The 12256-nt window shown below is 40.4% G+C and overlaps 1 protein-coding gene across 1 annotated transcript; it reads right to left on the bottom strand.

The window, feature by feature from the left end:
* Nucleotides 1-1176: 1176 nt before the first annotated feature.
* On the bottom strand, nucleotides 1177-6154 carry LOC123105883 (uncharacterized). The gene is made up of 5 exons (XM_044528050.1): nucleotides 5951-6154; nucleotides 3539-4002; nucleotides 3160-3454; nucleotides 2035-2990; nucleotides 1177-1584 (listed from the first exon to the last, which is right to left on the bottom strand). The coding sequence occupies exons 1-4, from the start codon at nucleotides 5957-5959 to the stop codon at nucleotides 2064-2066; spliced, it is 1695 nt and encodes a 564-aa protein (XP_044383985.1). The 5' UTR covers nucleotides 5960-6154; the 3' UTR covers nucleotides 1177-1584; nucleotides 2035-2063.
* Nucleotides 6155-12256: the final 6102 nt, after the last annotated feature.

Below are 12256 nucleotides of genomic sequence, written 5' to 3'. Positions count from 1 at the left end.
CTGTAAATTTCGGATTCAGTTTACTGATCTTTGAAAGTCATGTATAACTTGGCAGAAATGCTATCCCTACAAATGCAAACGTTTCTGTTACAAAAGGTTTTACCCTTGATGCTTGAATTTGGACCTTGCACCTTACTTGGGTAACATAGAGCCAAATGGCACATTGTCCAAATACACGTTGAAAACACTTCGGGTTTGACATGGTCTCTATTCTTGATCAAACATAAAGTTACTAAAAAAAGGCAACTATTTCTCCACATGAACATGGTTTCAAATGGGTCTCTGCGCCATTTGGCGCACCGGGTCATCTAGTTAGAAGAAGAAATGCACGTGAAAGGAGAAAGAATCAAGCTAATGTATGCATCTATTTAGAGTGAAGGAAGTAGAGGTGTGGCAGTTTTGCTTATATGGCACACATGTGCCAAATATCATAGTCCAACTAAGAAACCACAGCTAGCTAGCTTCTCCCCCTGTACATAAGTGCTTCTGCCACAGCACACAGGAGCAAAACCACCAAGGTTCCGAGCCAGTCCAAGTAAGCAAAACAAGCAGGAAGGCGACTTAATGGTAGAACATGGGGAAGAGAACATTGATCAAGTCCAGGCTAGCAGCAGGCAGCACACATTCTGATGATGATAGAAAGAAAGAAACATCTGAAGCATTCTTTTCCTCTGCTGTATTTTCTTGTGTTTTACACTTGATCAGTGCTGTCTTCCCCATGCTTCATATCTTGCTTGTGCCCTTTTTTGATGATGATACAAACTGGAATTCAGCATCTCCACCTCTCCAGAGCCTCACAAAGATAACACTGCAAACAAGAGGAAGATGCCAGATGGAATCTGTAGGTAGGGGTCATGACCAAGTAAGGCTTCCCAGCAGCCTGCAGAAGCACTTGATCCCTTCATCTGGATCGACCAGACCAGATAAACTATTCTAACTGGGACAAGGATAAATTTCATACTAACGCCACAGCACAAAACAGAGTTATAAATATGTTCTATCTTGCATATGTAATTGCCACCGAATAGTAAACCATTCGCCAGGGAATATATTATAAACAAGATAAGATCCATGCATCAAAGCGCTCAAGCAGGAATTACATAACACTTTCATGGGCATGCAGTTTTCCTTCTCAATCAAACTACCACTAATAGTTAAGACTTCTTAGGTGTTTCGTTGATTCTACTCACCAAGACCTGATTGATTGATTGACGCAAAATCAAGTGCTTGACAAACAGTGTAACACACAAAGCGCTACAGTTCAGTATGAATTTTACCTAGCCTGAATTTGTTTTTGGAACCGTGCAGGAGATCCCTGCATGTGAATGAATCTTCTTACACCGAGAGGAAAACAACGACTAAAATAGGCCAAGTGCTCCCAGGCTGGCTCAAGCATCGGCCAAACAAGTGAAAGCAAAATCTAACTAACTGGCTAACACCAAGCACTGCCCTAGACCTTTTCTAAGATGATGGGAGTGACTTTGTCGCCAAAAAATGCAATGGCCCAAACGACCAGTTCAGTCTCATTCAGTCCTTGCTGCCAGATAAGCTCCCCTAGCCGCAATCCACCAAAAAAACGAGTTCCTGATCCAGTAAATGAATGGTAAACTTTAGGTCAAATCTTGACTGCACGGGCAATTTCAAGGGCGCACAACATAGATAATGTAGCACAAGTACAAAATATGGTACAGAAAGACTCAATATTGCCATCCAACAACAGCACCCTCGGCACCAATGTCCTTATAGTATGTGCAATTTCTCCCATGAGTACTGTGCACCGGCAACTGTTAGACGAATTTGGAAACATAGATCTTGTCGTGGCTCTTAGAATATATAAAAAAGGGAGATTCCACACAATTTGATTTGTTATTCTTATAAACACATGGACAGCTGTATTAAACAACCATACTAAATGAGCCTTTACCATCACTCTTCTTAGCTTCAGAAGTGCCTCAAATCCAGATGCATATGGGGAGGGAGATAGATGATGGTCTTATTAAGCTTCTGAAGGAGAGGATAGAAGAAAAGACTAACCTACAAGTCAGCGCACAAGTAGGCTGGCATCACTCCTTGGCTTTCTCCTCCTTATTGCACTCAACCTTTTGATTTTTTTCATCCTGCTCTAGTCGATCAGCAAAGTCGTGTCTCAAGGTATGGACATTCTCTTCGGTCACGTCTGTCTGTATCATTTGCATCCAATGCTTTGTGGACTCGGTTCTGCTTTTCCACCATGTAATGATACTTTTTGCCAACGCCATGACATATATTGCACAATCATACGATTTTTTTTGTCTTGGTGTGGACACCTGCACAACACCGGGTGCGTCAGGGAAGACTGCACCGAGTGCTGTAGCAAGACGATCTGCAGCAGAACGGTTTAGTCCATCCAGAGAATCCATGTGGTAGAACTGTGGTGGTGGCCCGTTGATGGCATCAATAAGGAATAAAGACCAATGTGTGCCCATGTCTGCCCGCCCAAAATTGGTGTTGTTGTTAACCGGCAAGAGCACAAGGCGACTGCGTCGTAGTAACTCGACATTGATGGCTGAAGCATCTTGAGCATACGCCGAAGACACCGTTGCATCAGCAAGATACACTTCATCATCATTATTGAGCTTAGTAGAAGATAAATGTTTCAAGTACTTGGTGATAACACCGTCTGCTACGAAATTGTTGGTACGAAGATCCACAATGTCTGAGCTGACCTTGTCCACCACCACCACTTTCTCTCCTTCAGATTCCTTTTCCTTGTCGCCACTAGCTATTAACGAATCAAACTGAAAGTTGTCTTCTTCTACAGAGGCACATACGGCAAACCCCCTACCCCCTACACCTCCCCTTAGTCCCACCGACGAATCAAACTGAAAGTTGTCTTCTTGATCCAGAGGCACATGCGGCAAACCCCCTACACCTCCCCTCAGTCCCACTGACGAATCAACGTGCTCCTTGTCGTCTGGATGCCAAATCTGCGACCTTGGGTTGAGTACATCCTATTGAAAAAAAGAAAAACCTATAAGATCAAGAACCATCTGATTTCGTAAAAGTGCACATAGCTTTTGAACTACCTAGGTATAAATTTATGAACAATTTTTTTTTCTTTTGCAACATGAATGATAGCTCAATTTTCAGTCAAACTGAACATATTGAATTGAGTCATACCTTCCATTGTTTCCCCGCCAACCACTTATACAATGCATCTTGTAAATATTCTGATCTCACGCCGAACTTAAAGTCAAAAGCCTTTCCACATTGATTAACAAATCCAACAAGTTTTCCATATGTATCGAAGACCGGAGCTCCAAGAACGTAATCTCTCAAGTAACAAAACTGCTTATCATGATTTTCATATTCGTCTTTCCGTTGTTTTCCTGCCACTGGAAGGTTGAAGCTGAAGGTCTGCTCACTTCCAGGGACCTTGCGGCCATTGGCAAGGACAGCAGTGCATCTTGGCGAACTGCAACACAAATGCAACAATTAACTGAGTTCCGAAATAAAGGTACAATAACAAATGAGGAAACACAAGGTTGTTTGAACGTACATAATACGACATACACACGGTAATCGCCAATACATTAGGGAGAAAATGGAGAGCACAATCTGAGAATACCCGTCCTCTCTGATTTGGTCATACCGAACTGCTTTCCAATCACCATGAGGAATATTTGCCACAATAAGGTTCATGGGCCCTTTCAGTTTAATCACCCTTGTATCGGTAGCTTCCGTTCCATCCGAGAACTTCACAACTGCGTTTTGGCCTTGGAACTTGAAAGATGTATGCACTGTTACAACCGTGAAATTATTGCTGCAGTGAACTACAAATCCGGTCCCAGCAGCTTTCCATTTGTTTTCCTCCTTTTTGACGTTTGTGACATCCTTATGTTCATCTGCCAATGGCAATGTTTCCTCTTTGATGACAGCCTTGGCATATGCTTCAATAGAAACAACACATGGTCTTACTTTGTCAAATAGAGGACGTATGACATTCTTATAGTCTGCTGGAACCTGAAAACAACAGAGAGAAAAAAAGACCACCTCAGTTAGCTAAAAACTGAGCTTTCAAAGAACGGAAAATTCACTAAAGAAACCTAATACGTTGGACCTAAGTTGAAACAATAATTAAATAGAATGAGGTACTGGATTGAATGCGCTAAAAAAATGAATTACTGCCGGTGGTTTACTTCCAGGAGGAAAATGTGCACTAAATATCTATACTATTATATAGTGTATGAGTATCAAAGCATATAGGCCATTGAATCTTTCCTATCGGACGGCTGGCAATCAGTGTGTTGAAATCTTGAACAACGTGGCAGTGTAACCACCACCGGAATTTTGTGATCCCGGCCAACGTCAAAGGAATTCGTGGTGGGCCTTAGCGCTGCACTGTGCTCCTGTGTCAGGTGGCAGGCTTTGGAAAGAAGATATAGAAAACGATTGAAAGAATCGGGAGTCTTCTAGGAGTCTTGGACCATGGCAATGCATACAGGGCAGAGCCCATTAAAAGGGAGTGCGCTAATATTAGCACCTGAGATATAAAAAATGTTTCATCTATAAACAATAAAGAAAGGCGGAAATGGAGAAAAACACATTTGCTAAGAGAATGTGTACATGGTTAAAAAAAGGTGTACACCAATTTAACACGCCCGAGAGTATATCCTGAACAAAAAGTTCCGGGTGTACGTATTGTTGCAAGCTTGAAATACGATATAAAAGCTTGAAATACAAGATAACTAATATTGTGCATGCAGACATAAATAAGAAATTATATGTCAAACAAATTTTTGTTCTTTGCCGCTTCAGAAATTGCAATTTCTTAATGAGGCGACTTGCACATCGCGAGGCTCTACAAAAATGTATACACCGACCCAGCTTTGCATATAGTGCATCTACCCGTTGTGGATTGATTGAGTATATAACATTTTTGATGCAAATTTATTTATAAAAAGTAATCAGTCAACATAGAGATAGTACCTCTTGCATTTAGAAATATAACTTGTTGTCATACAAACCATTGCAAAGTGTTTGAGTTTCTCTAAATTTTCTATTGATGTTGAATTGTTTGTACAATGAAAAATCCAAAGCAAATGGAGGAGTAAAATTATAGTTTTGAATAAACTGTACTTCATAACTTGTATTAGTGACGGTAAAAAATGGAATAAACTATCTACGTTTCACCATCAATGTTTAGAGAAAATAATGAAAGAATAGTAGAAACTAAAAAATAGCGAAAGAATATTATGGATAATAAAAAACCCAGTAGGACATCGAATAAATCCATGCAAGAATTCCATAGGAAATATCGCCATCTATATGTTAAGAAAGAAAAAACATTATACATTAAGGAACTTTTGACCGAATTAATGGTTCAATGCTAGCTAGATAAGTCATAACTTAGTTTTGCCACACACACTACACTTGATAATCATTTAAGAAGGGACTAAGATTTTGTTACTACCCTCAGATGTCACATCTATTTTTGATGCTATAAATTTAAGTGATTAATTGTAGTGAAATTATGTAAATATTCAGAGCTAAGTTATTTATGCAATCTTGACAATCTAAGTTGGCTGTACATGCGAAGCATGTGCCTTTTGCTAGTACGATAAATACAACTACTACTATGTGCTAGTGGATGAAATCATCTTCCCTAACACAGGATCCTGTTTGAGATGTGGGACACACATGGTACAGCCCTATCTATCCGGAATCTGCAAGGACATTTACTTCAGACATTTATATCCCTATCTGCCCGAAGCACACCGACGTACAGTGGCGGATCTAGTGGGGGTGCCCTGGTGCCATGGCACCCTCTCCACAATTGCAAAAAAAAAAAACTATATGCTCAACAGTAAATATTCATCGAGTTGTTGCTATTTTGAGATTATGATGATGTTTGGCGTAAACTTTGAACTATGGCACCCCAAGCCTGCGGTTACCGCCACTGCCGACGTACCAGAGGCATTGACGGCGTTGGGGGAACCGCGAAGATTGAGGGACCGAGGAAGAGGGGGGACGGCGCGGCAGGGGAGTCGCTGCAAGAGTGGGGCGGCGGGGCAGGGGAGTCGCTGCAAGAGGGGGGCGGCGCGGCAGGGGAGTCGCTGCAAGAGGGCGGCGGCAGGGCAGGTGGCGGCGGCTCTAGGTTAGGAACACGGGCGTTTTCTTCTTCTTTGCTGTTTGCGAATTACGGAGTTCACCCTCACGCCTGAAATGTTTACTCCGTGGGCCGGCCCAATAACGTCCCACATTCCTTTTCCTTTCTTCTTCTCGTTCTTTATTTCCTTTTCTATTTTATTTTATATTCTGTATTCTATTTCTCTCCGATTCCTTTTGTTTTCACGTTCTTTCACAGTCATATGTTTTATTTTTAAATTATATAATGTTTTTATTTTTTGCTTATTGTTTCAGGAAAATACACAAATATATTTGAAAAGTATATATATGAACATATGTTTAAACGTGCATGAACAATTTTCTCACATATATAAATTTTTAAATGCAACATTTTTCTGAAATACATTAATATATTTTTTCTTATACATAAACCCTTTTGAACATGAGATCAACATTTCACTTAAAATATGTGAAAATTTATTAAATAAAACAAGTATGCCAACATATATGTTGACACGCACCAATTAATCATTTTTTACATGGACTTTTGAAAATACATGAATATCAAAAGAGTTACATGATTGTTTTTTTGTATACATGAACATTTAAAAAAAGGACCCTTGGACACTTATATTAATGTACATGTACATTTTTTAATATAGAAATATTTTCATTATTAAACTAAAACTTTGGAATGTATGTTTAGAACACATTTACCAAGATTTATTAAATGTAAATAGGCCATACACCGATGAGCTTGGTAAGTGGGTGGCCATCTAGCTATCCTTGGACCGAGGATGTCCCAAGTGCACATACATCATCTGCTAAAAAAATGCACATACATCAAGGGCCAACTATACTTAGCGATTAGTCGCTAGTAGCATGATCAGTGTGAACAATTACTTTAGAATCAACTGTGTAAGATTTGAATTTGTCATATGCAAACACAACTGCTAAAAATTCTTTCTCAGTAGTAAAATAATTTTTTTGAGCACTGTCTAGAGTTTTACTAGCATAATGGATAACATTTAGTTACTTATCAACTCTTTGTCCTAAAACAACACCAACAACAAAATCACTAACATCACACATAATTTCAAAAGAAAAGTTCCAATCAGATGGTTGAACATATAGGTGCAGAGGTTAATACTTTCTTAGGTGTGTCAAATGCTTTTACACAATCATCATAAAAAATAAATGAAACATCTTTTTGCAAAAGACTAGTAAGAGGCCTAGAAAATTTTAGAAAAATCTTTAACAAACTTCCTATAAAAACCAGCATGACCAAGGAAATTTCTTATACCTTTAATATCTTTAGGACATGGCATTTTCTCAATTGCATCAACTTTAGCTTTGTCTACTTCAATACCTCGTTCAGAAATTTTATGCCCCAAGACAATACTTTCATTCACCATAGAGTGACACTTCTCCCAATTCAAGGCAAGATTAGTTTGTTCATGTCTCTGCAAAACTCATTCAAGGTTGCTTAAGCAATCATCAAAAGAAGTCCCATAAATAGAAAAGTCATCCATGAAAACCTTAACAATCTTTTCACAAAAGTCAAAGAATATAACAGTCATACATCTTTGAAAGGTAGCAGGTGCATTGCATAAACCAAAAGGCATGCGTCTATAAGCATAAGTTCCAAAAGGGCAAGTAAAAGTGGTTTTCTCTTGATCAGGTTGTGATACATGTATTTAAAGAAATCAGAATATCCATCAAGGAAGCAAAAGTGTGTGTGCTTAAATAATCTTTCTAACGTTTGATCAATAAAAGGTAAGGGGTAATGACCCTTTCTAGTACCTTTGTTTAATTTTCTAAAATAAATTATCATCCTATAACCAGTTACAATTCTTTGTGGAATGAGTTCATTTTTATCATTAGGAACAACTGTAATGCCTCCTTTCTTAGGGACACATGAACATGACTTACCCATCTACTGTTAGTCATGGGATAAATTATAACTACTTCCAGAAGCTTTAATATTTCAGTTCTTAACACTTTTTTCATCTTAGGATTCAATCGTCGTTGATGATTGACAACTGGTTTAGCATCAGGCTCCATATTAATTTTATGCTCACATAAAGTGGGACTAATGCCCCTAAGATCATCAAGAGTATATTCAATAGCAGCATGGTGCTTCCTTAGAGTTTTAAGTAATCTCTTCTCTTCATGCTCTGTAAGGTTAGCACTAATAATAAAAGGATATATTTTCTTTTCATTAAGATAAGCATGTTTCAAAGTATCAGGTAATTGTTTTAATTCAAACACGGGATCATCTTTAGGTGGTGGAGGACCTACTAGAGTTTCAACAGGTAAATTGTGTATAAGAATAGGTGGTTGATCAAAGAACATCTTATCTAATTCATTTCTTTCATGCAAGTGCATATCATTTTCATGATCCAACAAGTATTGTTCTAAAGGATCAGTTGGAGGTATGACAATAGAAGCAAGACCAAACATTTCATCTTTACTAGGAAATTCTTTATCATGAGGTTGTGTAAGAAACTTAGAGAAATTAAATTCATGAGACACATCACCAAAGTTAACACTGACAGTTTCTCTAGCGCAATCAATCTTAACATTAACAGTGTTCAAGAAAGGTCTACCAAATATTATGGGACATAAATCTGAAGGAAATATGCCCTAGAGGCAATAATAAACTTATTATTTATTTCCTTATATCATGATAAATGTTTATTATTCATGCTAGAATTGTATTAACCGGAAACATAATACATGTGTGAATACATAGACAAACTTAGTGTCACTAGTATGCCTCTACTTGACTAGCTCGTTAATCAAAGATGGTTATGTTTCCTAACCATGAACAAAGTGTTGTTATTTGATTAATGAGGTCACATCATTAGTTGAATGATCTGATTGACATGACCCATTCTATTAGCTTAGCACCCGATCGTTTAGTATGTTGCTATTGCTTTCTTCATGACTTATACATGTTCCTATGACTATGAGATTATGCAACTCCCGTTTACCGGAGGAACACTTTGTGTGCTACCAAACGCCACAACATAACTGGGTGATTATAAAGGAGCTCTACAGGTGTCTCCAAAGGTAGATGTTGGGTTGGCGTATTTTGAGATTAGGATTTGTCACTCCGATTGTCGGAGAGGTATCTCTAGGCCCTCTCGGTAATGCACATCACATAAGCCTTGCAAGCATTGCAACTAATGAGTTAGTTGCGGGATGATGTATTACAGAACGAGTAAAGAGACTTGCCGGTAACGAGATTGAACTAGGTATTGGATACCGACGATCGAATCTCAGTCAAGTAACATACCGATGACAAAGGGAGCAACATATGTTGTTATGCGGTCTGACCGATAAAGATCTTCGTAGAATATGTAGGAGCCAATATGGGCATCCAGGTCCCGCTATTGGTTATTGACCAGAGAGGTGTCTCGGTCATGTCTACATAGTTCTCGAACCCGTAGGGTCCGCACGCTTAATGTTCGTTGACGATATAGTACTATGTGAGTTATGTATGTTGGTGACCGAATGTTGTTCGGAGTCTGGGATGAGATCACGAACATGACGAGGAACTCCGGAATGGTCCGGAGATAAAGTTTGATATATGTGATAATAGTGTTTGGTCACCGGAAGGGTTTCGGAAATCACCGAAAGGGGTTCCGGATGTTTCCCGAAATGTTTGGGTACGAGAACACTTTATTTGGGCCAAAAGGGAAAGCCCACAAGGTTTTTGGAAAGCGCAAAAGGAAGTTTTGCAGAGTCCAGGGGCCAGACGCCAGGGTCCCTGGCGTCTGGGTCCAGACGTCGGGAACCCTGGCGTCTGGGTCCAGACGCCGGGAACCCTGGCGTCTGGCCTTGGAGTCCGAGAAGGACTCTTGCCTTTCGGGTGAAACCGACTTTGTGGAGGCTTTTACTCCAAGTTTCGACCCCAGGGCTCAACATATAAATAGAGGGGCAGGGCTAGCACCAAAGACACACCAAGAAACACCAAGCCGTGTGCCGGCAACCCCGTCTCCTCTAGTTTATCCTCCGTCATAGTTTTCGTAGTGTTTAGGCGAAGCCCTGCGAAGATTGTTCTTCACCAACACCGTCACCACGCCGTCGTGCTGCCGGAACTCATCTACTACTTCGCCCCTCTTGCTGGATCGAGAAGGCGAGGACGTCACCGAGACGTACGTGTGCAGAACTCGGAGGTGCCGTGCTTTCGGTACTTGGATCGGTCGGACGTGAAGACGTACGACTACATCAACCGCGTTGATATAACGCTTCCGCGAACAGTCTACGAGGGTACGTAGACAACTCTCTCCCCTCTCGTTGCTATGCATCACCATGATCTTGCGTGCGCGTAGGAATTTTTTTTGAAATTACTGCGCTACCCAATAGTGGCATCCGAGCCTAGGTTTTTATGGTTTGATGCTATATGCACGAGTAGAACACAAGTGAGTTGTGGGCGATATAAGTCATACTACCTACCAGCATGTCATACTTTGGTTCGGCGGTATTGTTGGATGAAGCGACCCGGACCGACATTACGCGTACGCTTACGCAAGACTGGTTCTACCGCCGTGCTTTGCACACAGGTGGTTGGCGGGTGTCAGTTTCTCCAACTTTAGTTGAACCGAGTGTGGCTACGCCCGGTCCTTGCGAAGGTTAAAACGGAGTCTATTTAACAAACTATCGTTGTGGTTTTGATGCGTAGGTGAGATTGGTTCTTGCTTAAGCCCGTAGCAGCCACGTAAAACTTGCAACAACAAAGTAGAGGACGTCTAACTTGTTTTTGCAGGGCATGTTGTGATGTGATATGGCCAAAGACATGATGCTAAATTTTATTGTATGAGATGATCATGTTTTGTAACCGAGTTATCGTCAACTGGCAGGAGCCATATGGTTGTCGCTTTATTGTATGCAATGCAATCGCGATGTAATGCTTTACTTTATCACTAAGCGGTAGCGATAGTCGTGGAAGCATAAGATTGGCGAGACGACAACGATGCTACGATGGAGATCAAGGTGTTGCTCCGGTGACGATGGTGATCATGACGGTGCTTCGGAGATGGAGATCATAAGCACAAGATGATGATGGCCATATCATATCACTTATATTGATTGCATGTGATGTTTATCTTTTTATGCATCTTATCTTGCTTTGATTGACGGTAGCATTATAAGATGATCTCTCACTAAATTATCAAGAAGTGTTCTCCCTGAGTATGCACCGTTGCCAAAGTTCGTCGTGCCCAGACACCACGTGATGATCGGGTGTGATAAGCTCTACGTCCATCTACAACGGGTGCAAGCCAGTTTTTGCACATGCAGAATACTCAGGTTAAACTTGACGAGCCTAGCATATGCAGATATGGCCTCGGAACACGGAGACCGAAAGGTCGAGCGTGAATCATATAGTAGATATGATCAACATAACGATGTTCACCATTGAAAACTACTCCATCTCACGTGATGATCGGTTATGGTTTAGTTGATTTGGATCACGTGATCACTTAGAGGATTAGAGGGATGTCTATCTAAGTGGGAGTTCTTAAGTAATTTGATTAATTGAACTTAAACTTATCATGAACTTAGTACCTGATAGTATCTTGCTTGTTTATATTGATTGTAGATAGATGGCTCATGCTGTTGTTCCGTTGAATTTTAATGCGTTCCTTGAGAAAGCAAAGTTGAAAGATGATGGTAGCAATTACACAGACTGGGTCCGTAACTTGAGGATTATCCTCATTGCTGCTCAGAAGAATTACGTCCTGGAAGCACCGCTGGGTGCCAGGCCTGCTGCTGGAGCAACACCAGATGTTATGAACGTCTGGCAGAGCAAAGCTGATGACTACTCGATAGTTCAGTGTGCCATGCTTTACGGCTTAGAATCGGGACTTCAACGATGTTTTGAACGTCATGGAGCATATGAGATGTTCCAGGAGTTGAAGTTAATATTTCAAGCAAATGCCCGGATTGAGAGACATGAAGTCTCCAATAAGTTCTATAGCTGCAAGATGGAGGAGAACAGTTCTGTCAGTGAGCATATACTCAAAATGTCTGGGTATAATAATCACTTGATTCAGATGGGAGTTAATCTTCCAGATGATTGTGTCATTGACAGAATTCTCCAATCACTGCCACCAAGCTACAAGAGCTTCGTGATGAACTA

Source organism: Triticum aestivum, chromosome 5A (genome assembly GCF_018294505.1).
Source record: "Triticum aestivum cultivar Chinese Spring chromosome 5A, IWGSC CS RefSeq v2.1, whole genome shotgun sequence".
In the NCBI taxonomy this organism is placed as follows: domain Eukaryota; kingdom Viridiplantae; phylum Streptophyta; class Magnoliopsida; order Poales; family Poaceae; genus Triticum; species Triticum aestivum.
The sequence above is the reverse complement of the archived record's forward strand: the minus strand, read 5'-3'. Positions and strand labels throughout refer to the sequence as shown.

What these genes read in the sequence shown, in the direction of transcription:
- LOC123105883 (XM_044528050.1), bottom strand. An exon ending in CCGTGTGTATGTCGTATTAT is followed by an intron (nt 3,455 to 3,538) that starts GTACGTTCAAAC and finishes TTTGTGTTGCAG; the next exon opens with TTCGCCAAGATGCACTGCTG. An exon ending in TGGCGGGGAAACAATGGAAG is followed by an intron (nt 2,991 to 3,159) that starts GTATGACTCAAT and finishes TTTTTTCAATAG; the next exon opens with GATGTACTCAACCCAAGGTC.